At 61.1% G+C, this 26,280-nt stretch overlaps 1 protein-coding gene across 2 annotated transcripts; it reads left to right on the forward strand.

Annotated features, from left to right (window-relative positions):
- Nucleotides 1-7,770: 7,770 nt before the first annotated feature.
- Nucleotides 7,771-24,399, forward strand: TSC22D3 (TSC22 domain family member 3). Of its 2 annotated transcripts, none has more exons than XM_037408131.1 (3): nucleotides 7,771-8,218; nucleotides 22,506-22,557; nucleotides 23,138-24,399. In XM_037408131.1, exons 1-3 carry the CDS (start codon nucleotides 7,896-7,898, stop codon nucleotides 23,381-23,383), a joined length of 621 nt encoding a protein of 206 aa, XP_037264028.1. In that variant the 5' UTR covers nucleotides 7,771-7,895; the 3' UTR covers nucleotides 23,384-24,399. The 2 variants fall into 2 exon arrangements, with proteins under 2 accessions (XP_037264028.1, XP_037264029.1); XM_037408132.1 differs by lacking the exon at nucleotides 7,771-8,218 and adding an exon at nucleotides 22,043-22,240.
- The last annotated feature ends 1,881 nt before the right edge of the window (nucleotides 24,400-26,280 follow it).

A 26,280-nucleotide genomic window follows, 5' to 3' on the forward strand; every position in this document is an offset into this window, starting at 1 on the left:
CCACTCCCTGCAGAGCTGGCGTGTGTCTGGGCTGGCTGAGAAGGGTCAGCTGGACTCTCCCAGCGGTCCCTCACCCTCTGCCAGCTGCCCACCCTAAGGGTGAGGGCCAAATCAGGGCACTTCTCCTTGGGACACTGCAACAGATAACCAGGGGCAAGGAGCTCTTCAAGTCTGCCTGCCTGCTGCATGCCCACAGCAGGGATTTAAAGGTAAGTGCAGTAGGCTGGGCAAAGGAAATGTGCTGGGAAGGTGCCTAAGTGGGGTGGTATCCCCAAAAAAACTCTCCAGACAAGGCTCAGAGAATGAGGACATGCTTGGTACCCAGCCAGGACAAGACAGGAGAGCCCCAATGTGCTCTTGGGTCACTCCAGACACAACACATCTGCAGACCCTGTGATCTCACCATGTGACCATTCAGCCTCCAGATATGAACCTGGAGGGCAATATATCTCCTCTAACTCCAGCAACGGCCCCAGTGGGCCCTGCCAGAGGATTGGGACATCAGCATCAGGTCGGTGGTGACACCGGTGAGGGGATTTATCTGCAACACCAGCAGTTGCTAGGCAATAGCATGTCAGGCTAATGCTACACCTGCTGCTCCAAACTGGTGAAGGAGCTGGTGGGGTAGGTATGCTGGCATCCCCTGGCACAGCACCCGCACGCCCAGCTTCCCCTTCCAAGGAGCATCGAGTGTGATGGCCTTCCTCCAGCCCCAGAGGCTTTTCTGAGATATTTCCCTGTGAAGAGAAGCCATCACCTGGCACGTCCTCAGGACCCAAGATCAGGGCACTTGTCTGCTTCGCTCAGACACATCCTGCAAGACCTTGGCTCTCCTGGTGCTCCCAAGGGGCAGATCTCCAAAGGGCAAGCTCACGTCAACCACAGAGACTGAAGGGGATGTCCAGACACACTCCATGCTGGTATTGTCCACATAGAGTCTGTACAATGCATGTTCAGGTGCTGGGACTTGCTGCCCTGTAAATGAGTGGGTGCTTTCAAGTCAGGGGTAAATAAGGAAGAGTGTTTGGCCATCTCCCACCTTGCATCAAAATGTTGCATTGAATTTTGAAGCCAGGATGCACCCTGTGGACCCAGGTCATCCTCTGTCAGCAGATGTGGTGAGAAGCAACAGCACTGATGGGGCTGTCCCATAGGTTATTGCAAAGCTGCCTCCTCGGTGTGTACAAGCTACTTGGGCCTTTCTATCTAGACAAGAGGTTTCCTTCTGAAAGAGCTGGAAAGATGGATTCACAGCCAAGAGCATTGCTCATAACTCAAAATACTCAAAACTGGAGTTCATTGCCATGGGGAAACAGTTAGCAAGTCCCAAGGGAAAGACATAAAAGTCTTGTTGAATATTTATATTTTCTTTCAAATGCCACCAAAAATAAGACAGTCTCGGTGCTTGCCGTGACTGCCAAAAATGACTGGAGAATAGAGAAGCCCTGCAGAGAGGAGAGGATGAGGAGGGGAAGCACACACAAACATGTGCATGTGTGCAGGCACGCACATGCCTGGGAGAAACTCGGGGCTTGCGGCGTCTGCATTCCCTTCCAGACTGCTGCATGCTGCTGCCACACTGATGTGGAGAGGTGAGATGGCTCCTACCATCTCCTGCATCCCCCACAACACCTCAGCTGCCCCGTGTCCCCTTCAAACCTAGGATGACGCTAGTATCATCTAGCATCACCAGTGTCCTGTGTCCTGCCATGAGCACAGTCTCCCCAAACTCCAGGGATGCCCCATGTCCTCTTTGTTCTACCTGCCAGCTGGACAAGAGAAAACTTCTCCTAAACATCTGCTGGGGCTTGTTTCACCTGGAGCAGGCCAAGGGGGAATGAGGTGACATTCCTCAAGCATGGAAATACCAGCAGGCAAGAGGGAGGCAATGACTTCCCCAGGCACATGGGAAGAAGGCAAGAGTTGCAGGCTGGAAAATTAAGGCAGAAGAGCGAGAAGCTCTGGGCACAGGCGAGGGGGACACCTGCCTACGGTGTGGCTTCCCTCAGTTTCAGGCCATGGGCAGTAGTCAGCCAGATCCAAAACCTGATTTCCAAACTGGAGGAGCAGCACACAGCTGTGCCCCTTTGCCTGCCCTCAGCTCACTCTGCACTCTGCCAGACTGGCCAGCAAACCCACACCCCTGGGTGGCCATAATTATTTCAAGACATCCACCCCACACCTCAGTGCAACCCTGAAGCTCCTACCACCCTTTTGCTGGGCACCTCACAAAGCCTAAGGGTGGTTAATGATGCTGGTGGTGCTCACCACAGAGGGTGCAGCACCAAGTTGTTGTGCTGTAGTTTTACTCTTTCACTGCAAGATTTCATTTCAGGCTTGCACCAACCCCGTGGGAAAGCCAATTTGCCTTTAACCCTTTCCAAATGAGCTGAAAATTCTCACACTGAAATAACCCACCACCCCCTTGTGCAGCTGGAAGAGCCCTTGGGCTGCCAGTGTTCAGCCCAGGCGTTGCTCCCCGGGGCTGTGCAAGGCCCCACGCGGGAGGAAGAGCAGCGCGTGGAAACCCATGTGCCTAGGAGCTCCTTGGCCGGGACCTGTCAGGACATTTTAAATGATTTGCTGGAGTGTTACACAAACACGAAAACATTCGAGGCTCACGGCGGGCTGCATGACTCACCCTCACCCAGGGAGGAAGGGCTCTGGCCCGCTTATGCAAGTGCCAAGCACCGGCAGCTGCCGGGCTGTGTTAGCCCTTGGTGGAAGCACCGTGTCCCAGCAAAACCCACCCATGTTAGGGCACGATCTGGGTGCTGGGAGAAACGCAGTGTGCAGGTCCTCAGAGGAGGAGCAGCAGCTCTGCCTTCTGCTGATCCAGCCTCAGGAATGGCAGGGCTGTGCCACAGTCACTGTGACTTGCTGTGGGCACACACGCTGGGTTGGGGGGAAGATGCTCCTCTAGCCAAATCCGGGAGGGGAGGAGGTGTCTGTGCAGGGAATTCACAGGGTGGGGGCAGAGGAGGTGACCTGGGCTAGGAAAGGCTGGGTGTGGGAAAAGCTCCAGAAAAGCTTGTCAAAGGGAAAGATTGGGGATTTTTTAAATTATTTTTTCCCTGCAAAGTCTTGGTTCCTCACCATCTGGATTGCTTGCCTTCAGGAGAGTAGGCATGAGGGTGACCACGCTGGGGTGACACCCTCTCACTCAGTGTAGCTGGGAGAGAAGGAGCTGGCAAGTACGCAGGGCAGAGTTGGGCAGAGCTCTGGAGAATAGTCTGTGCCCCCCTGCACAAGGGAAGGCAGAGCAAGAGGCTGGGGGGAACCATCACACGCCCATTTGCAGTCAGTGGGGCAGGGTCTTCTCTCTCCACTTGCCCCATGCCTGCCTGAACCCGCCCCCACCGGGACAGCTGGGTTTCAGGAGAGCATGGGCTTGATGGGAGCCCCCAAAACAGCGTGGCAGCAGCTGGGGACACCCACAGTCCCAATTCTCTGCCAGCTGCAGGGCTGGGGTTCAGGCAGACATGAAGCCCAGAGGAGAGCTGCGTCAGCCCCATGGTCCTGTGCAAAGTGGAAGGGGCTGCTCAGGCATTCAGGGAAGCTGCCACACATACCACACTGCACCAGGACAAGCAGCTCCAGGATGTTTCATCCTCCTGGGTGGAGGAGACCCCTTGCCAGGCAACAGAGCCCAGCTGGGTGCCCGCCCCTTTGCATGTGGTCCCGGCTCTGTCAGCAGCTGTGGGGCTGGCCCAGGCAGGAAGGAAGAGCTATGATCATCCCGCTCCAGAGGCTTCCCCATCTCCTGGGGGTCCTGCAGAGCTCGGGATGAGGCATCTGGTTGTGGGCTGCTGATCCAGCCTCAGGAATGGCAGGGCTGTGCCACAGTCGCTGTGGCTTGCCATGGGCACCCACGCAAGCCCTTTCCACTTTGTACGGGACCATGGGGCTGACGCAGCTCTCCTCTGGGCTTCATGTCTGCCTGAACCCCAGCCCTGCAGCTGGCAGAGAATTGGGGTTGTGGGTGCCCCCAGATGCTGCCACCCCGTTTTGGGGGCGACCACCCACCTGGGAAAAGCAGGACAGGGTGGGCCAGCAGCTCCCTGGGTCCCTATGCTGAGTACAAGGATGCAGGCAGCTGTACCTCCGTTTCCTACCATAGCATTCATGCACAGGCCCCCTTCTCAGCAGCCACACACGTCCCCCCCAAACTGCCCACCCGTCCCCCTGCATGGCTGGCGTCTGACGTCAGGCAGCAGATGAATCCTGTGCCCAGCAGGCTGGAATGGGGGTGGCACGGCGGGTGCCTGCAAATATCACGGCTGCTGATGGCTCTGGTTATTCTTAGCACCGCACGGAGGCACAGGGGGATCTGCCTGGCAGCGTGGCCAGGAACCGGTGGGCTCCCCTGGAGCAGATGGCCCAGCTACGTAAACCGACTCACTCCAAGGCACCAACAGGGAAGGGATGGGGAAAGCGGCATGGCCAGATTGCACCTGGACCCTGCCTGGCACTGCCCTCGCTGCAGCAGGCATCTGCAAGGGGATGGGGTGGCTCTGGAGACACCCTGAGATCAGGACAGGGTGATATCTCCTCTCCTAGACCCCTGCAGGGAGGGTTGCACCAAAGTGGGCATTGGGAAGATGGGCTGTGGGACCTGGACAGACCCTGTAGCTCACAGACAGACAGCGCATGGCTTGGGTCTTGCTGCAGAGAGGAGTGAGCCATTCAATGAGCCTGGGTCCCCCCACAGACCCACACATTTCCCCCTGTGCTCTCCTTCCCAGCTCATCACCCGCTCCAGCGGGGGTGGGGGGGTGGGGGGGTGGGGCTGGAGGAGGGGGCTGCAGGAGAAGCAGGGGCAGGGCTAGGATCCCTGCACTGAGATGGGAGCAGAGCACCCCACATTTCAGCCAGGAGAAGGGGATCCCTTTTAGAGCTGAGAGCGCAATTGGCAGCCTGTCTGCATGCGATGCACTGGACTGAGCCATCCCCTGCTCCCCAAGCCTGCAACAGCCCTGAATGAGACCTTGCTTCCTCCGGCTTATCGGCCCATGCCAGCTCTGACCAGGGGCTGGCAGTGCCTCTGCCTGAGTCCGGGGAGCCAGCTGCCTTGCTGGGGGCATGGAGCAGCTGGGTGCCCTTGAGGAAAGCGGCTGTGCAGAGCTTGCAGGCAGAAATCAGCACTGTCCTGGTCCTGAGAACAGCAGGACCCAAAAAGGCCAGAGCTAAACATAGGAAACCTACTTTTCAGCTGTTGCCACCAACAGCGGGGCAGGATGCCTGCTCCCAGTTTGTCCCCACCACGTGGCTCTGGGGCTTTGGGGAGCTCACCGTGGCTCGCAAGGCTTGCAGACAAGAAGATGGCAGCTCGTGACATGGGCCGGTTGCAGATGCGGAGCAAGGACCTGACGGCTGGGGGGCAGCAGGGCTGGTGTGGGGCAGCCCTCCCCACGGCAGGCATGCTGGCCTGGGGGCTGCTGGAGGTGCCAGGAGCCGCCAGCCGGAGGGCAGGAGGAGCCAGCGGGGACGGCCACCTGCACCCCGGGCTCTTCCACGAGTAGGGAGGCGATGCGACCTGCTGAAAATAGCCGCGGCCCCGGGCCAGACTCCGGCCGGCAGCCGGGCGAGGGACACGCGGCGCCGGCAGCGCCCTGCGCAGCGCCGGGCGCAGCGGAGGGGCAAAACCACGGCGGGGTCTGCGGGGGCGTGAAGAGGTGCCAGCCACGGCGACGTGTCCTACCCGCCGTGCCCACGGGATGGCAGCAGCTTCCCGCTGCTCCCACTGGGCACCCACCCCACCGCCCGCCCCACGGAGCCCGGTGTGGGGCACGGTCCTGCCCGCGGCACGGCGGCACGGCGGGAGCACCAGACAGGACACACACACCCCAGCTCACGAGAGCCGTTTTCCAGCCAGAGGGATAGAAGGAAAGAGAGCTCAGCACCCTCCTGCTCCCGTGGGCCCTGGCAGCAGTGGGGTCACCCAGGGACCCCCTCGCCAGCCCCACTGCCAGGCTGTGCTGGTGCTGCTGGCATCCCTTCTCCCAGTGGGGCTCAGCCCCTGGGCAACCGCTGGAAGGGGTGAGAAAGCACCTCGAGAACAGTCATCAGCAACCACCGGTGCCACAGAGAGAGGGGACACCCCTGTGGCAGCCTGGGGGTCTCCCCTCCTCCAGGAATTCGCCTAGTTCCAGCATCACCTCAGGGCTGCCAGTCACCCCCACCCCACGCCTGAGCACCCTGCTAGTGCTGCTTCCACCAGCGAGCCGAACCCTGCCTTGACCCGGTACTGCCCGATTGAGACAAGTGCTGCCCAGAGGTCTCCTTGGTCACTTTTACAGCTGTTTATCTGTGGTAGATGTTGTCTTGTGCCTTCCTTGGTTACTAATGGACTGGAAAGTACTTCATCCTCATGTGATGCAAATGCATCTTCCCCCTTCTTGCCAAATAGGGAACATAAATGTTTATTGAACACTTCTGCCTTTTCTTCAGCGGCATTAGACGCCCTATTAACATCTCATGCAAGCGCCGCTCTGCCTCCAGGCTCCCTGTTCTGGTGCTTCTAATGGTTTTGCCCTGCCAGATTTTGACCCGGTTCATCTCTTATCAATTCTGTGCACTTCAGACCTGCTGCTGTCCTCCGAGTGCTGCTTTCTGCAACTCCTTCTATCAATCCATTTGCAATTTCTCCATAGAGACTTGTTCCCGCTGCCTTCGCTTCCCCTCCTGCCCACAGTGGGCTTTTAAGAGCCTGCCTGCTCCTTCCCTCAGGCAGCTCTGCTGCCTCTCAGATCCTCGGCCAACCCTTCTTCAGCAGCTCCTGGTCATTTTGTCCAGATGTTTTCCTTTCCAAAGGGGTGAGAGATCTCCCAGCTGGCTCGGAGGGTTCATTGACCGCCGGTGATGGCAGGCCTGGCCCAGCTGCCGCCCTGCATGCCGTCTGCTCCCTCTCACCCTGTTCCTGCCTGTGCTCCTTCTCCAGGACCTTGGCACACTCCCATTCCTTGTCTGGGGCGTTGCAGCCCAGCTGTCCCCACATCTCAGCTGGTTTTGTCCTGTGTCCCAGCACCCCCAGGGCAGCACGCTCTGCCCCAACTGCCCTTCGGCAGCCCGTGGAGATCAGTGCGGCTTGCTGGCGGGCAAGACGTGCCCAATGGGATGCAGGAGTGCTATGGAAGTCCCTTTTCCCTCGCTGCAGAAATTTTCCTTTCTTGTGTGCCCAGCACCCTGCAGGCAAAGCCAAAACTTCCCCCCACGTCCTTGGGCACCTTGGCTGCATCCCACCTGTGCCCTGTTTTTGGCTCCTGGTGAAGCTGCTCCCTGGCACAGCCGGGCAGCTCCCGGCGTTTCCGCCAGCCTGGGGGCTTTATTCCCCTCTTCCCTCTTTTCTGTCTCCGCTCTGGAGCCGCAGGGGCTGTTGCGTTGCCCCTGCCCGAGCCTCGGGGGCTGAGGCCACGGGCATGCTCCAGCTCCCCAAGCCCCTCTTCCCCCTCCCCAGGACGCGCGGAGTGGGGCGGGGGTCCCCGCCCCGGGGGGGAGCACCGTGGCCCCCTGCCACCCCCTCCCGGGCCAACTCCAGCCCCCAGGTTGGGGGGTGCGACCCCCCTGAAGGAAGGCCTCCGGGGCGGGGCGGGGGCGCGGGGAGCGGCTCGGGGAGCCACGCATTGGGTGCGCCGGGCTGCCGGGGGCAGGATCGGCGGGGGGGGGCGGGTGCCCGGGGGGGGCGGCGGCGGGGCGGGGTGCGGCGGCGGGCGGCCTGTGCGCTCGGGGCCGCCGTTACCAATCAGCGCGGCGGAGCCGGGGCGGGCGGCGGAGCCGGGGCGGGCGGCCGTGCGCTGCGCTCGGCAGCCGGGCGCGTGCTGCCGCCGCTCGCCCTCCGCGGCCCCGGGAGCGGGCCCCGGTTGCGCCGCCGTGGCAACGCGCGGGGGGATCCCGGGATGTCCTCGTCGCCCGCGGAGGAGTGCCGGTCGCCCGTGGGGCTGGACTGCTGCAGCTGCTGCCTGGACTTGGCCAACCGGAGCGGGCTGGAGGAGGGGGCCGGGGGCGAGAACAACAACCTGGGCAGCCCCACCGTCAGCAGCTTCCGGCAGCTGCAGGAGCAACTGGTCCGCAAGAACCTCAACACCGACAAGCTGAGCTCCATCATGCGCCAGGACTCGCTGGAGCCCGTCGTGCGGGACCCCTGCTACCTCTTCAACCAGGGCATCTGCAACAGGAACATCGACCAGACCCTGCTCTCCATCCTCCTGCTCTTCCACAGGTGGGTGTCGACGACGGATGCCGAGGGGCTGCTGCCTGCGTGCCTGGAGCCGGACCCGTGTGCTCAGGAGCTGGCAGTGCGGGTGCGAGCCATGGGGCCTGCAGCCCCCCTGGGCTGGCAGGGGCAGGGGGACCCGTATGACCCTGGGGCTGGGTAGGGTGGCATCGCTGGGTGTTTTTCTCTAGGTGGGGAGAAGCCTGGGCAGCCATGCATGGTAGGGAGCCCAGTTCTCCCACCGTGCGTGGTGCCAGCCCAGTCCCTGGGCGCAGGTCTGGGTGGCTCTGCCCTGTGATGGCCAGTGGTGCCCCTCTGTTGGTGTCCTGTGTCTGTCTGCGCAGTGACAACAGCCTCCAGCTTTGTGTCTCGGCCTCTGGACTCTGTTCATCTCTCTGGCTACATCTTATCCACGCAGACGTTGCCTGCATGGGCATGAACACCGTCCAGGGTCGAACAGGCACTTAGTCCTGCATAGAGAGGGGCAGCTTGTTACTTGGGAAACAGCAGTGCTGCCTCAGAAGCCACATTTAGAGTTAGTGAGAAACTGACTAGGAAGCTGGAGAGTCCTACTGCCAGATCCAGCTCTTTCAGCAGCTTCCCTGTCTCTCCCTGGAGTAAATGGAGTGGAGACAAATTTGGCCTGGGTGGTATTTCCCATCCCTGGAAAGCGACTTGGTCCCTGACTGAGCTGCGCCCTCTCGGCTCAGAGCAGGCTGCTCTGGCAGGGGGCTGCCTGCGCCAGGGGCACTGGCTCGGGGCCGGCCCCCCCTCAGCTTGCCAGAGGGCTGGGCTTTACCCTGCCAAGGCTGGGGAAGGCAGGAGTGCAGGGTCCCAACCTGCTCCCCAGCTCCAGCATGGTGGGCAGAGACTGAAGGGGGGGGGTCCCAAGGGCTGGCACTCCGCAGGGTCCCTGGCCCTGATGAGGGAGACCCCAGGGATGGGGAGGGAACAGAGCTAGCTGTCTCAGGTCCTGCACTGGCACCTCTGGCTCTGCGATGGGGCTAGACCTGGTGCCCAGCCATCCGGGAGGGCTAGTGAGACAGCAAGGAGAAGGCTGTGCTGCGGGCTGGTAGGCCCAGCCAGGGCTCTCATACCGGGGGGTAGCACCTGGAGTGCCTGTGGCTTCAGCAGGATGGATGCATCTCCCCTCCCAGGGCTGAGGGCACATGTACGTGGCAGGCATCTGCGTGACTAGCAGGGCAGGCAGCAGCTCCAGGAATCGTTCGTCTGCTGTGGGTGAGGTAGCATGCAAGTGGGGTGCGCAGCAGCACCCGCATGTTTGCAGACACCTTGCCATGCCCTCCCCTCCCTGCATGTACATGCACCTGTAGGCGTGTTCCTGGGCTGTGCACAGGCAAGCAAGCCACCCTTCGCTCCCCTCGCCCAGCGCGGGAAGGCGGGCAGGCTCACGCGTAGCTGCCCCACGCGTGCGAGCCACCCAGGTGGTACGTGTATGCCTCCTTGCCCCAGCCAGCGTCTCATGCTGAGCAGGCTGCTCCCCCTGAGCCATCCTCGGTGGAGACATTCTTCTTGCGCTTACATAACGACGAGCTGCCGCTCAGGTGGGGAAGGAGGGGCCAGGATGCTCGCCAAGGCACCCGGCACTCGGCCCGGGCTCCCGGCTGCGCAAACAGCAAACCCACCCAGCCAGGAGGTAAACGGGAGCCAGAGATTTCCCTTCACTCCGGGAGGCTGCAGCCACTTGGCATCATGGGTGGAGAGGGGGAGCAAGACACTGTCCCCAGCGTGGGCTGTCAGGTCCACGTGTTGGAGCCAAGCACCCGGGCTGCTCCTCTGGGGAAGATAGTGACGGTGGCCACGGGTGAGAGGCAAGTGATTTGAGCATGGCTGGCTACTTTCGAACACATCCCTGCGGAAGCAGGACCCATGGTGCTCCTGGCAAGTGAGTGTCTGCTCTGCTGAGGTAGTGAGCAAGCAGAAGTGCCAAGGGACCAGGGTTTGTCCACATCTGTGCTTCTTGGTTCCCCTTGCTGTGGTGCCCAAGCCTGTCCTCCATGCCCTGGTGTATGTTGTGTCCTGAGCCTCGGCATGATCCAGGATCAGGCCACATGTGATCAGGGAAGAGGGAAATGTAATGCTGGAAGGGCAGGGGGGCATGATGCTGGGAGCAGGGCAGACCCCTGTAGCCTGCTCCCCCTCCGACCTCTTCCACAGCTAAAGTTCAAAGCCTGAAATAAATCCTGGCCAGCATTTCCTCAATGGGGCCGTGCCGCCCATCCATGCCTGTCCTTGGGACACCTGCACCCTGCCTGCTTGGAGCTGGGTGCGTGCCCTGGCAGAAGGATAGTACTTGAGCCTCCACAGGAGGCTGAGATGACAAGTTTCTGTGCAGTTGGCATTGGCATCACTAGACTTCGGCTCAGCTGTGCTGGGCCCTCTTGGTCATAGCCTAGTAGCCAGGAACAAATGGTTTCATCCTGAGAGGCTGGAGGGGGCTGAGCAGGGCTCTCCTGCTCTCCAGGGCACACTGGGGAATCTCCTTACTGGAGGGAGCTGGATCTCGCAGAAGCAGGCAGGGATAGGCATGGTGCACAATGCAGCACATGCCACCGCCAGCCCTGCCAAGCTGTGCTGACCATGGTGTGCCACGGCTGAGCTCAGTGCTGATGGGCTTCCCCGGCCTGGAGCTCCTGCAAGCCTGGCCTGTGGGAACATCACCTCGAAGCCTGCTGGGTCACGGGGTAGGAGTCCCAGGGTGACAGGATGCCTGTCATGGAAGCCAAGGCGGGCACAGCAGACCGGCTGCCTGGCATCTTCTTCCAGGCAGTGGGAGGATTTGGGCATGCCAAGGTCAGCTACTCCCTGGAGTACAAGCTATTCTTGCCGCTAAAATGAAAGCTCACTGGCATCTCAGTGGTCTGCAGGGCTCAGCAACCCATGCTACAGGACACGGGTCAGGCTACATGCAGCTCTGTCCCATGAGAGCAAAGCAAACAAATGCCCGGTGCACTGGTCCTGAGCAGGAAGGGTGGCTCTCCCAGCCCCCTCCCTGGGCAGACCTGCCCCGCGGGGCCGGGGCGGGCAGAGCAGCCAGCGGGACAGCTCTCCAGTCTCACACCCACACCTCTCTCACGCTTACACGTGCTCCCACACACAGCCCCCTCTCCCCATCAATGCATCCTTGTTGCTCCAGCCCACTCGTCCGGCAGGAATGCACTCCCTGGCCCAGCCACCCTGAGATGCCCTTTACGCCCTGGCTCCATCTCCTCCTCCTGCATCAGTGCTGCAAAGTGACACCCGACAGACAGGAACAAATGGTGCCATGCCACAAATGCCACCCTGGCATCGCTGCCTGGGCAGCTCTTGCTTGCTGGCCTGACCTTATGGTGGGAAAGGTGGTGCTGCCCAGCTTCTCCTACCTGCATTTATTCTTCCTCCAGCCTTTCCATGCAGCACAGCAATTCCCTGCCGTTCCCTTGGCTTGCCCAGGGGAAGGTGGCCCCTAGCCTCTTTCAAGGCACAGACCAAAGGGTGTGTCATTGCCCACCCTGTTCAGTGGAGCAGCAGGTCCCACAGCACCTGCAGAAGTGTCCCCTTGCTGCCCAGAGCAGAGCAGGGCACAGGCTGGCCAGGCTGCCAGATGTTATCCAGGAGAGGCTGGGCAGGAGAGCTGGCATGGGCTGGACGATGTGGGTGAGCAGGTTGGCACATATCTCCTCTTCTCCACCCGGAGCCAGGTGGGGCCCTGCTCAAATCACACACCAGTACACACCTGGGAGGATGCTGTTCTCTCCCCACAGCGCTGACCCCCTCCCATGCCGCTGGCTCCCCTCACCCCCCTTTGCCCCGGGAAAGGTGCCACACAGTCACAGGGCTGCTCTCCCCAGCCCACTGTCGGTCAGGCTTGTGCCTGGGTCTCAGATGAATAATCTCAGGGTAACGCTGGCATTGCAGAGGGATGTCAGAGACCTTCCTGCCCACCACACCAGTGTCTGCAGAGAGATAGGTTGCCCAGCCAGCATGGTGGTAGCTGGCTTCCCCATACCTAGTGTTTCCGTGTGTGCTTGGCCTCTTGGCACCACCAAGGTCTCCCTAGAGGGCAGCTCATGATGCCCTCCATGTGAGGGCATAGAGAGAAGGCCTTTCTGAACAGGAACCCACACCCTCCCCAAGCAGGACGGTTTCCTGCAGGAGCATCAGCCTTGTAGGTAACTGGTCCCGAGCATCCCTACCTTGTGCATCCCTCACAGCGTCGCTGGAGCGAGGAAAGAGCATGGGGAGCCTGTCAGAGACCACCCAGCCAGGAGGAACCCTCCAGAGACAGGCTGGAAATGCTGAATGTGGGTTGTCTGAGACCCCCAGCAGTGATCTAACCCTGACCTGCAGAGCCCAGGGCTTGATCCAGCATGGCTGAAGCATCTCCAGCAGCCCCAGAGCCAGACTCAGGCTCCAGATGGAGCTGCTTGGTCCTCCTGCACCATGCTGGACTTCAGCCACACATGAGCATGTGCATCCACACATCCTCCCATGCCAGTATAGGAGCACAGCTGCTAAAGCAAGGGCCACAAACCTGCTCAGGTTCCCTGGTGCCAGCAGCAAGGGTGCCCTTATCAGGCCTGTTATCGGGGTGTTCCTCTGGCACCCACAATCCCCTGCTTTGTATGCTATCACCTCTTGGGTATCTTGGCTCATTCCCTAGGAGGAGAAAGTTCAGGCTGGAGCAAAACAACAGCAAGCACAGGTGTGGGCACACCTGCCTCCAGTGCCCAGGGCTGTGGCCCCCAGGTCCCACATGCCGTGCCACCCAGGGACAAAGGGGGGTGGCCCAAGAAGTCTCCAGACCAGGCTGGCAGCAGGGTGCCTGGATGCAGGGTGCAATGGAGGGACACTACGGCTTTGCACCACGCTATGGCACAGCCTGTCATAACAGGGAATGAGGGAATGCTGAGCTGGGCCGTGAGCTGGGGCTGGCCCGCAGAGGAAGCCCTTTACAACCCAGACAGCATCTCAGCTCCCACCGGGCACATGGCGCAGATGTGGGTGCCATGGGCAATGCCTCTGTGGGCACACTGTGTCCCTGGTGTACTCCTCTGTGCTGGCACCCATCTCCCTGGCCACCTCACAGCACAGAGAGGACTGAATACAGTGACCTGTGTGGGACAGAGGGGTTCAGGGCACGTGTCAGCAGAGCCTGGCGGCTGCGTGTGTGCACAGGGAAGATGATCATGGCATGTGTGCGTCCACTGTAAAGTGGCTTCCAAGGGCAGAAGAGGGTCCAGGAGGATCCTGCCCTTGTTAAGTGACTGAGACTCAGTTTGCAGAGGGCAGAGGATACCCAGAGGGTTGTGATGGGGAGTGAAGGCTAGAGAGGCATTAAAGGCTGCCGTGCTTTGCCTATGAGCTCTGAGTTATATTTATCCAGGTGCCACACATTGCTGGCTTTGGGACAGGAGTTTGTCATCCTCTGTCTGTGTGTTTAGAGTTATATATATGCGTGTGTGTGTGTATTTGAGAGGCTTTTGCTGCAGAATGATTCCAGCAGCAGAGCAGAAGCCCTGGGCCCCTTCCCATGCTGCAGTCCCCCTGTCCCTGGGAGTGATCCAGTCCTTGCCACCCCTGCCTGTGACTCCCCTGGGCTGGCAGCCCTGCCCAGGTAGGCAGCAGGGTGGCCGATGCCATGGGGCAGCACAAGATACCCCCATGGGATCACCATGCTGGTGATCCGCCCGTGGTGCAGAGCAGGACTGCTCCAGGCAGTTTGGAGGCAGGGGACTGTCTCATGTTTTCCCCAAGAGTTGGCACAAGCCAGGTGACGGCTGGCAGCCGAGGCCGGGCACACAGACAGCCATGGCAGTGTCACAGGTACGCGTCCTGCTGGCAGCTTATTGTCTTTCATGTTGTTATTGTTCTGAAATGTCAGGAAGGGAAGGGTTTTAACGAAGCGTCCCTGGTTCGAAATGCCCAAGATTCTTTGCAAAGGCCAGACGGGGTATTAATAACCAGCTCTGCTGAAACTGTGCAGCCCCAGCATGTGTCCTTGCCTGACCTCCCATGGGGCAGCTGGCTCATACACCAGTGGAGCTCGGCTCTTCTCCTATTCCTGACCCACACTGGCTTATGCCTGTCCAGGCTTTGCTCCCCTTGGCCAGCCAGCCCCAGGGAAGGGGTGTTGAAGGTCTGCTGTGGCTCCCCCCAGGCATCTCCATCAGGCCAGGCAGGAGAGTGCAAAGCTCGGGCACCTTTGAAAGGGGAAAGTGAAGGATTCAGGGGTTTCCTTGAAGATGGGTTAGTGTGGGCCCTGGAAGAGCAGCTTTTGGGGTTGCACGGGATGCTGAGGTGCTGCTGTCTTGCAGCTTTCCAGCCTCTGTCCTCTCATTATACAATGAACTGTCTTCCAATTACCAAGCCAGGCACTCCTGTATGCTGCCAGGGCAGCAGCTTCCAGCACCAAGTGTGGCTCCGGAGCACCAGCTCCTGCTTGCAGAGCAGCCTGGGATTTCTTTCAGAAGATGCTGGAGGCCCTGCCTTGGGGTTCCTCTCTCAGGCTGGAGATCTCTGGAAAAGCCGGCTGTGCACCAGCAAGGGGTGAGGGGAGAGCAGCGCCCGAGCTTCCAGCCCCCTGCCCACCACACACTTGGAGGTTCAAGGGCACCACATGGCCGTGGTGCGGCAAGGGGGTCCCTTCAGCGTCATAGCCACCTCTGCTCTGTCTCCAGTTCCGTGAAACCAAACCAGAGAAGGGTAGCCAGGATCTGGGGATGATCTAGCTGGGACTGTCCAAGATGATACAGTGGGCTACAAAACAAGGACAGACCTGAAGCTCACAGCCTGAGCTGGCAGGAGACCTGCAGGGCAGGGCATGGCTAAGCAAAGGAGGTGATAACATGGAATTCAGTTGCTGGACTCCACCCCATGGTGCCCGTGGGTGTGAAATGCTTGCTCTGCGGACAGATTTGTGGATGAGAACTCTGCTGAGGGTTCAGTCCACCCATCCTCCTTGAGGCTGGGCATCCTTGACCCACGAAAGGTAGGGAGTATGGCTGGGGGATGGCTGTGTTCTCCCCACTGCCGCCACCAGGCACAATGCTGGTGGGAACACCATGGGGTTTTTTGCTGGATTGTGCCATACCTGTCATGCTCCCTCTAAGTGCGCCATGGTTGTGGGACCCCGCATGGGCCGGGTGCAGGCAAGGGAGCAGCAGGGTGGCCAGGGTTGCTGCACGGCCCCTGGCAGGGCGTCCTCTGAGTTGGCCCGAGTTGTGCAGGCAGCAGCACGGGGCTGGTGTCAACAAACACAGGCAAGGCAGGAGGTTGGGCTGCATGGCCCAGGGGTGGTAATAAGCAGATCAGCCCTTTTTCCTCTTCCCCTCCTACCCCAGCACGCCTGGGGAAGCTGTGGCTTTGGAACCTTCCTATGTACAGCATCATGGGTGGGGCTTTGCCAGAGCCCGGTCATCTCTGACCTCCGCTCCTTGACTGCTGCTGGGAGGCAGCTGCTACTGGGGTGCACTGGGCAAGGGGCACTGGAGGAAGAAGAGGGGCTGGTGACAAAGTTAGAGAAAGAAAAATTGCAGCCCTCAGCAGGCCAGCTCCGGGGTGTGCACTCACACGCCAGAAAAAACAGAACTGGGAGTACAGCCAAGTACCTTTATCAGAGGAAGCAGGCAGCCCAACAGCTGGACATGGGAGCCTGCCAGAGCACCCTCCGCCCTCCCCACACTGCCTCCAGCCCAACAGGTTGGAGAAGTCCCTGCACCGCAATCCCTGCCTGTGCCCCGCTGCCTGGTGGGGGGTTAGCTGTGTCCCCTGCCCACCACCCGCGGGAGCTCATTCTGCTTCCATTGCTGGTGAAGGGAGGGGAGGACAGGTTCCACATCAGCCTTCCCCAATGGCAAACGCTCCCTGGGCTTTCCCAACATAGCAAAGTGGCTCTCCCGATTGCTCTGGTGTCCCATAGCCCTGGGACAGGGACTAAGTCCAGCAAGGCCAGCAGCACTGGCTCTGCAGGCAAGGACTTGCACTTACAGATGTACCCAGGAGGGGTTTCTCTTTGGAGCAGCTGATGCCCTGGGTTGAGGGATTTATGAGCCCTCTGAGGCCCCGGTGGGTGTGAACCAGGTCCCCGTGTCACAGGGCTCCTGGTTGCATGGCGCTGCCACAGGTCCCACACAACCCCTGGAAGGCAACGACTGAGCTGGGAGTCATGCCAAGCCTGTAGCAAACAGCTCAGCCAGGACATCTTCAGGATGAGAAAACCAAGAGCTGGCCAACCAGTGTGCCCTGGCAGCAGGCAGCTCTGGCCCAGCAGCCCTCAGGACTGGCCCAGCAGCCCCACGCCAGTGGTGCAGGGCCGGCCAGACACAGTTTGGGGTGCTGGGAGTGGGATGGCTGAGTAGGACAGCAGATGACACAGCTGCCTCCTTGCCCATGGGCAGCCTCATGCCATTACCTCTCCTTCCCCGGCACCAGGATAGGGCTGTGGAGCAAGACTGGGGGCTCCACAGACCGGTTCCATACCCAGCCTTTCCCACTGTGGGCTTCCACAAGCCCCACCCATCACCCACGTCTCCAGCCACCCTTCCTTCAGCTCCTGTGGGACGCAGCTGGCCCTGGCGCTGGCATCCCCAGTCCCCTTGGCCAGCACAGCCACGGCTGCAGGATTTCAGGCTGTGAAAGGCCGCATTTTCTTAGCTGCGTGTTTGCAAGTGGTGGCTTTTCCTCTCCCTCTCTGCTCTGACCCTTTGAGCTGGAGATCTGACTCTGCGGAGCAGCCTGGGCAGCTTTGGCTCTGCGCCTTTCCCGTATTGCTCTCCAGTGTCTCTGAGGCCAGGCAATAAACATTTCCCACGCCTCGGACCCTCTGAAGGGCCTTCCTCCCATTGAACTGAGTCCTTGGGAGACAGCAAGCCAGGAACACTGCCACAGAGCAGTGCGAATGGCTTGGAGCTGGAGGAGAGCAGAGGCTGAGGAGCCAGGACTGCTCCTGCAGCCCTGGCCGGTCCCTCAGCTCCCACCAGCAGCTGAGGGGGCAAGGGCATCCTTCAGCATGTGGCACCGTAGTGCCTGGCAGGGGTTCAACGCATGAGGCTCAGCGCAATAGCATATGTCATCCCTAGGGCCATGGGGACAGGGCTACATCCTCTGACCCACAACATGGTGCAGGTGTGGGGTGCCAGGGCATCCCATTGTCCTGCTCCTTGTCATCCCTGGGTCCAGCCAGGTCTTAGCCCTTTGGGGGCTGCAGCCCAGCTGTGTCCGTGCTGCCGAATCCTGTTGCGGAGGAAGGGGTCATCACCAAATGTCACCTGGCAATTGGGAATTGGGACTGATGTCTCCCAGGCTTGGCACAGGCTGTGTGTAGGCTGGCTGAGGGGTCGCAAGCAACTTTGGGGTATCGTGCAGGGCCATTGCTGCAGGTTACACCAGCGAGTAGCTGGTGTCACCACCTCTCCTTGCTGCTCCATGACAGCCACAGGGTGGTTTTTTTTCCCCCAGAGAGAGCAACAATTAGTGTCACAATTACACTGTATCGTGGCTGCTGTTATTGTTCCTAAAATAACCACAGGGACGAGCTGGGACCCTGCCTGATGAACATCCCATAGCTGCACACATGAGGCAAGAGCTGCCATGCTGCAACCCTAGGGATGTAGCTGACACCACTGGCCCCTCTTGGCTGGCCTGCTCCAAGGTGCCCATCACCATGGCCTCTGGTGCCGTAGGGTAGCAGCGAGTCCATGGCCCTTGCTCCTTAGGAAGAGCAAGGGGGGATGTTGCCCACCCTGCTGTGCTGCTGGCAGGCCCCGACGGAGCAGGAACGGAGCAGTGGGAGAGGAAGCGGCTACCAGAAGCCTTGCTGGAGCAGGGCCAGCAGCCTGGCAAGGCCATCTGCTGGGGCCACAGGGGGCTGGGAAAGGGCTCCCCCACTGCTCCGGGCACAGCTGGGGCCCCATGCAGGACTCTGCTGCTGTGGGAGGTGTTTGGACAGCCCACAGGGCCTCCCATACAAATCCCTGGGGAGAGCTGAGCACAAACCAGGGGTACGGCAGAGGGCTGTGCACTGCTGCTCCCACCTCTGAGATCCCAGGTGGGCTGCAGTGGGGCTGCCCTGTGGGCTGGGGGGTGCCTCCTGAGCTGAGCTGCCCCCATGCCGCACTGCCAACACTGTGTGCATGCCCAGGTGTGTGTCTGCATCAGCTGTGAGTCACAGCAACGTACATGTGTTGGGACATATTTGCAGTGCACGTGCAGGATTCATCAGTATGCATGCAGAAGGGGCATGTTTGTAGGGTGTGCATGCACAAGTGCACATGCGTGCGTGTGCACCTCTGTACAGGGTGCATGCCCATGTGGGCTAGAAAATGCACGTGGGCATGTCCGTGTGGGTGTGCCTGTGTGTGCAGGGCATGCATGTGCATGCAGGACTTGCACATGTCTGCGTGAATGTATGGTTTGCAAGGTGTGCCTACATTTGCGTGCACCCAGCAACACAGCCAGGGGTGTCTGCAGCAGAAGCCACATTCCTCGAGTAGGTCTGCGGGTGGGGGGCTGCAAGGGGGTGGGCTGCATCCCTGGCTGAGGCTGTGCCAGGGGCAGGAGGCAGCCCCCATGTCCAGCATGACCTGCCCCTAGCCAAGCATGCTGCCTTGGGATTCCTCATTAATTAAGTGCCAGGAAGGAAAAAGAAAGCAGAGCCTTCTGTGCTTCCACCCCTAAAAAGCATCGCTCCCCTGGGGGTCTCATGGAGGAGGGCAGCATCCTTCCCAGCCTCAAAGCCAGGGAGCCCACACCCCAAGCAGTGATGGTGGTGCTCAGGGCTGTGCAGGGCTGGGAAAGACCCCAGGAGGGATGGCAGCAAAGTCAGTGACTTACTTTTGTTTATTTTTGCAATAGTCCCAGCTCCATGGGAAAAATATTGGAGGTGGCAGAGCTGAAGCAATTTCCTCCCAAAGCACTGTGTCGCTGCACTTCCCCGATTCGCTCCAGCAGCTGTGGAAATCACCAGCTTTTCCCCAGCCCTGGGTGCTGAAGCACTGTGTCGGGAAGCGACTGGGCAGCACCCAGGACCCCAGATCTGGGAGGCAAAGACTGTGAGCCAAGCTCTGATCTGTCCATCCTGGAGCCCTTGGTCCCTGGCACTAATAATTTTGGGCTTTCCTTTGGGAAGGGGGCTGGGCCAGGTCTGGGGGAGCCATAGCATGGGAGATGTGAAGGTGGGGAAACTGAGGCACAGCTTCCAGGGCTAGGAGCAGGCTGGGATCTGTCCACCCTGTCTCCCTGCTGCTGCCCACCTCATTGCAGGAGACAGAAGGTGGCACAGCCACTGACACACCCAATCGTGGGAGAGAAAATGCCTCTCCCCTTCCCTCCTGCCCTCTCCACAGTGAGATGGGCACCTTCCCTCAGCTGCAATGGGAAGCTGAGTCATGAGACCCTCGGTGTGGGTGGCCTGGGCTTGTCCTGGACAAGGGGACGGAGCTGTGCCCTGTTGTCCTGGGGGCTGCCACCCCTGCCCACTGCCAGCCACCCTGGGGAGAAGCACACACAGAGCGCCTTTCATCTGCCCGTGGAGGGGGGCAGTCACCCGCTCCCTGCTCAGCACCCACGCGGCTCGGGATGGCACACTGTCCCGCCGGCCCCTGAAAGGGCCAATTGAGCGCGGCTGAGGTCATCCACCCAGTGTGTTTACCCCATGCCCGCAGCCCCAGGACGTGCCGGCACCCAGGCTGTCCCTGCCACCCGGCAGGCCAGGGGGACGCTACTGCGGGCAGAGTCGGCATTGCTGCTGGCGTGCTGGCTGCCACCGGCGAGCAGAGGGGCTGGAGCGGGGCTGCAGGCACCAGCATGGCCTTCCAGCCACCGTATTCCCCAAGCCTCTTCAGGAGGAGGGACTGGTGAGTGGGGCCTGGCCGCGGGCAGGGTGGAGGGACACGTGCCAGCCCTGGGGCTGGGGGGGACAGACCCCTGCCCACTCTCTGCAACACCAGTCCCCCTGCTCAGCAGCTTGACGTGGGCTGGGCTGGTGTTGGCAAGGGGGGATGTGCATCATTCCCCCAGCAGAGAGAGGGACAAATGGGTCCCACACGTGCCCCCTGGGGAGGAAGCACCCATCCCTTGCACAACCCCCACACCGGGGAGGAGAAGATGCTTTTCGCACCCCCCATCAAACCTGTGTGTCTCAGGGCACCTGCACGTGCCTGGCCACAGTTTATGGGCCACACAGCATCTCAGGCTGCTCAGGACACCATGGCCCTCATCCCATCCTGGGAGGTGGGGCTCCGATTTGCTGGGGAGCAAGCTGGCAGGGCACTGCTTTGAGCAGCAGCCATGCTGCACTGTGCCTCAGTTTCCCTTTGTGACAGGGAGATACCGGTCCACCCACCCTCACCCCTTCCCTAAGACAGGGGCACAGCAGCGTGCCCACCGGCTGTGGCTCCTTGGCCTCTCTCCGTGCTGGCACCCACCAGCCTGGTGCTGGGCACCTTCAGCCCCCTGGGTCAGAGGATCTGGGGTCCTCTGTGGCATCTCTGGGGTGCAGGTGCTCCTGCCAGCACTAACACATTCTCGGGTGCTGCACCGTGCTGCGGGCTGTCCCTCAGGGTCTCGTTTAGCATCAGACCCTGGTTTGGGGAGGACAAGCCCCATGGAGGCGGCGGCAGTGGGGCGGGGGAGTGCGCGCCTGGGGCTGAGCAAAGTCCTGCCGGTCCCGGTCCGGAGGGCAGAGATAAGCCCTGGAGCTGGCGGACGGCCGAGCGCAGGGGAGCGTCACACCTGGGGGGCGATGCCAGCCCCAGCCCCACCATGTTGCTAGGGGTGTTTGGGGGGACGGGAAGTTGCCTCCCCCCCATGTGCGGGCCGCTCCGGGGGCGCGGTGGCCGACCTGGTGTGACCCCAGTGCTTGCCCGGGCGTGTGCACCCGCGGGGACGCGGCTCGGCGCACACAGTGTCGGAGCCCGCTGCGCGCCCCCGCAGCGTGGCCCCCCGCCCGCAGCTCGGGGGGCAGCGGTGGGGCCGGGGCCGGTGGGGGGCCGGGGCCGCTGCAGTTCCGGCCGGGGCCGCGGGGCGGCGCCCGCCCCCGGCCGGCGGCGGTTACGCAAGGGCGGGGCGGGCCGCCCGCTGGTCTTGGGCTTGTTTTGCACCCTGGGTTTGTTTTGCACGCCAGTTTTGTTTTGCTCTCCCGTTTTCGCTTTGCAGTCCGGTTTTGTTTTGCACTCCGGGTCATGTTTTGCCTGCCTGTGTTGTTTTTCCACTCCCGTTCCGGGGTTGCACTCCTGGTTTTGCTTTGCACGCCCGTGGCTGCCCGTTTCCCTTCTGCCCCGTCTCTGCAGCCGGGGCGGGCTCTGGTGGTCGTGGGCTTGCAGGCGTGCGTACCCCAAAGGCACAGCGCGTTTTCCCCTTTTCCCAGTCCCTCAAGCGGGGCCCCCGCACAGCTGAACTCCCATCCCAGTTATACGTGGGGAGCACAGGAAGGGGGTGCTGAGGCATGGGGGCCGCGCAGGAATGTGGGGTTGAGGGGTGGGGTGGCAGGACTCTCGTTGCAGAAGATGGGTGGGTGTACAGATGAGAGGTGCAGAGAGGACAGAGTGCTGGAGAGCCTGGGTCCTGCACTGGGAGGGGGCCACGCTGTGCTGGGGTGCAACTGGGAGGCGCAGAAGTGCGGCCGTGGAGCGCCGGGGCGCAGTGCCAGGGTGCCGGGGGGCTGTGCCAGGGTGCCGGGGGGCTGTGCCAGGCTGCGTTACCAGCTGGTAGCGGTGCCGTGCTGGGGAGCAGGCGCAGCACCGGGCCGACACCGGGCGCGGCGCTGTGGGGCGGCGGGCGGGCTCGGGACCGCTGGCACCGCCCGGCGGGGCGGACGCCGCCGATATAAGCGGGGGCGGGGGGGGGCAGCGCTGCATTGCGTTCGGTTTTGCTTCGCCCGCGCATCCAGCTCACCGCGGCTATAGCCATGAGCACCGGCATGTACCAGTCCCCCATGGAGGTGGCTGTCTACCAGCTCCACAACTTCTCCATCTCCTTTTTCTCCTCGCTGCTTGGGGGGGACGTGGTCTCCGTGAAGCTCGATAACAGGTAGGGGCAGCCCCGGTACCGGCCGCGGTGCGGTCCGCCCGGCCCCGCCGCTCTCCGCTGTGGCCCGGGGCTGGCCGGCGCGTCGCCTGCTGCTGTGCCCGTGCTGAGGGGGTTCCGGCTGCCTTGTTGCTCGGGGGGGCCCGGTGCGCCGACCCCGGCAAAGGGGGAGGCCCCGGTGCACGGGAGCCGCGGTGGGCGCGGACCCCCGGGAAGGGCTGTGCTCCGGGAGCCTCTGCTCACGCGCTGCCTCTCCGCTCTCTTCCAGCGCCTCCGGAGCCAGCGTGGTGGCCATCGACAACAAGATCGAGCAGGCAATGGTGAGCCGCAGGGCTGCTCTCCCCGCGCACCTTGCTTCGTGACCCCCCCGGTGCTCTTATTTGGTGGGCGGGGGGGTCCCCGGGTGGGTGCTCTGCCCGAGGGGGGATCCCCGCTCCCCAGCCTGTTGCCGGCAGAGCAGCTGCTTTGTCTGCCCGCCGGTGGCTGAGCTGATTGGCTCTGGCAGCGCTGCAGTGCGCAGGGAGCCTGCTGGGGGGGGAACCTGGGAAGGACCCTCCGGGGTTGGGGGGTGGGGGTAACCAAGCCAGGTCCCATGGGTGACAGGGAACTGCAGTCTGCCAAACCCCCGAGGGGGCAGGGGAGCTGGAGAACGGCTTCGGCGGCAGCGAGACCTGGGAGGTGGACCTTAGGGATGCTGTGGGTGCTTGCCTGCGGGGTCTGCAATGGGTGAGCACTGAGCCCTGGCCAGGGTGCCAAGGGTGAGGTGGGGAGGGACAGCCTTTGGAAAAAGCCTTTATGCTACTTGGCAAGCAGCTAGGGGCAGAGCTTTGCAGAGCAGGGTGGGAGCAACCCCCCGGCTGTAATCATCAAGTGATCAGTCTCTTCAATGCCCTTTTGCAGGATCTTGTGAAAAACCACCTGATGTATGCAGTGCGGGAGGAGGTTGAGGTCCTGAAAGAGCAAATCAAAGAACTGTTGGAGAAAAACTCCCAGCTAGAACGTGAAAACAGCCTCCTGAAGACCCTCGCCAGCCCTGAGCAACTGGAGAAGTTCCAGTCCCGGCTCCCTGCGGAGGTCCTGTGCCCGGAGGAGCAGAGCCCTGGGGCAGCTGCCCCGGCCCAGCACTCAGGGGGCTCTGCGGTGTAAGGTGGCTCTGTCCTTGGGGTGGGCAGAGCCACAGAACTCTTTCTACTTAATCTCCTGCAAAATCGTTTCCGCCTTCATCTCACATGAAGGACTGCCTGACCCCGGCATGGAGCCGTGCCCCCCCCCGGGCAAGCCTGGCCAGCCAACAGAGCCAGTGGCCATCTCCTGCATGAGGGTGCTCTTCTGCAAGGGAGACGTGGGCAGCTGACCCCTCCCCATCCAACCACCCACCATGTGCTGGGAGTAAATCTGGCCTGCCTGTCCCAGGCGCTGCTGGAACCTGGGCATCTACGACACCCCAGCAGTGCCAGGCACCCTTTGGCACTTTGATGGGAATCCACGGTTGGAAGGAGAGCACACAGTCCTGTGCCTTTGCTGCACTGTGCAGGGGGGTTTGTCTCTTTCTGGCAAAGCCTGACGTTGGAGGAAGAACGTTTTTTCGTGAGCGATGCAGATTTGTCCCACTAGCCACCCAGGAGCATGCTGGAACCCAAACCTGACTGAGTAGCACCGGTGGTGGCAGTTGCAGTGTAGTGCATGGCTGTACGCACATCAGTGTGGAGATTACAAGGAAAAAAAAGCTTGTTTTATTAGCTTGGGCATCTTCTGTAGCTGTATTTATGTATAAACACGTGCATGAGTGGTGCCCTGCTCTGGGCCAGCCATGCCCATCTCTGTACAGCTGGGGGATTTGACATAAGACTGGAATGGCAAGCAGCTGTAACTGGGTGGCCAGTGCTGCCAGCGGCATGACGGAGGGGATGGATTCACCCCCCTCTAGCAGCCAGCATGACAGAGCCATGCAAGAGCGCTGGGAGGATCTGGACTGACCAGGGCACAACAGGGGCTGTGCTCCAGCCCACTGGGTTGCAGGGAGCTGGCCCATGCTCCTGGGTTCCTCACCTTCCCTGACCAGCTCTCTGGGAAGTGACAGGACGTCCCTTTTGACGTCAGAAGCGGTGACACAGTTGTGTAAATCTAGGTAGAAATGGCAATAAACTCTACTTTTTATACAAGTGTGCGCCCCGTGGCTGGGAAGGGAGAGGTGTTGTCGGGGGAGGGGCAGTGTGGGTTGCTGAGGAAGGGTCTGGGACTTGCTGGGATGAGACTGGTGAGGATGCTCTGCTGCAAACCTGCTGGGGTTAGGACAGTGCTGCTTCCACAGCTGAAAAAACCTGGCAGCTCACTTCCTTCAGCAGAGGTGGGGGTCAGTCGTCATCCGTCCCTGCCCCACCCCCAACTGCTCTGGCTGAGCCAGGATGGGAGTTTGGAAATGTGAGCAGGTGCCTTTTTCTTTTTCCCAGAGGGGCAGGTGTACAGTAAGGAAAGGTGCCCTGAGCCTCCGGGTCTTTGGCCTCTGTCATGCCTGTGACAGGGGAGAGATGTGTGCAGGGCAGGCTGAGGGGGGCGAGTAGGGAGGAAGCTTTTTCTCAGACTGTGGAACTGTATGCACCCCCAGTCTAGCTCTGCCCTTCCTCCAGTGTTTTTGGTTTGTTGCTTCTCACAGACATCACTGACTTTTCTATTTTACTACTTTTTGAACCATCTTGAAACAAGGTGTGAGGGTCAGAGGATGGGTCAGCCGGACTGAACAGTGCTGGATGGGGACTGAGCGTGCCCCGGCACTATCCTAGGGTACAGCCAGCCTTGGATTCAACCCCATGGGGTAGGTGGGAGAGGGGAAAAAAACCCCCAAAACCCTCCATCTCTGAGGATGCTGGGTGGCTATGGCATTTGGGTGAGGGTTGAAGGCTGGAGGATACCAGGAGGTGTGTGAGCAGAGCCCCAGGCTGGCAGGATAGTTTGAAGCTAGGTGCAGTGTCTTCCCCTGGGGTTTTATACCACGGTCATGGCTGTTCAGCCAGCTGGAGACAGCCCCAGCTCAGAGAAGGGGCTGGGAATGCCCCAGGCCCACGATAGCTGGTAGGTGGCCGTGCCCTGCGCTGCTGGCAGAGCTGCTTTGCACTGCTTTGGGTTTCTGCTCTAGTGCGGGTGACTTGGCCCCAGCCCGATGTGAGTCACCGCAAAACCAGGGAGCTGAGAACGGTTGACACCCTGGAAACGGTGGGTAAACAGCAAAACACAGGCCACAGGAGCTCGAAAACATGCAGGGTGCCTGTCCCCTGTCTGTCCCAGGGCTGGGACCCAACTGCAGCCTTGCACAGGCAGCTCTGCCAACACTCTAGTGCAAGAATTAGGCATGCACATGTGTGTGCCTTGGGTGTGTGAGTACTGTGTTTGATTGCTTTCCCTGCTCTGTGTGTGTGTGCAAACAAGGTACAGGCACCCCCTACAGTGTGTACGTGCATCCCTTGCACATGCAGGCCAAGGGCATCTACGCACACACACAGGGCATCCCCCGTGCTGCCACTCTCTGGGGCAATACAGTTTCATGGAATGGCTGTTTCCCAGGGTACTTGCTGCGCTTGTGCTGGCCATTTCACCGCAGTGGGTGTTTGGGGTGCCACTGGGCTCCCACCTGCTGGGAAATTGTCTGCCCAGCCTTCTGCAACCCTCTGGGGAGGGTTTGGGCTGCAGTGATGAGCTCTGTACCCCATCTGACCTTGCTACACCCCACACCATGGCTGCATTCCAGGGACGCAGTGATGGCATTTGGAGTCTGGAGCCCTGTTTGCCTTCGCCACCTCTCCCCATCCCCTGTCCCCTCCCTGCATCGCTGGGATGCCCCACAGCCCTCACATGCCTTTGTGCAGCAGTGACAGGCAATGGCACAAGGGCCTATTACAACCGCTTTGCAAAACCCACCCGCCCAAACCACTTACTCGAGATCAGCCTTCCTCCCACGGGTGGGCAGAGCCTTTCCCTGTCCCCGCAGTGTGGTGTGACACGGTGCCAGCCAATGGCACAGGGCAGCCCCACCAGAAACCCCTCCCTGC

The sequence above is a fragment of the Falco rusticolus genome, chromosome 14, assembly GCF_015220075.1.
Source record: "Falco rusticolus isolate bFalRus1 chromosome 14, bFalRus1.pri, whole genome shotgun sequence".
Lineage (NCBI taxonomy): Eukaryota > Metazoa > Chordata > Aves > Falconiformes > Falconidae > Falco > Falco rusticolus.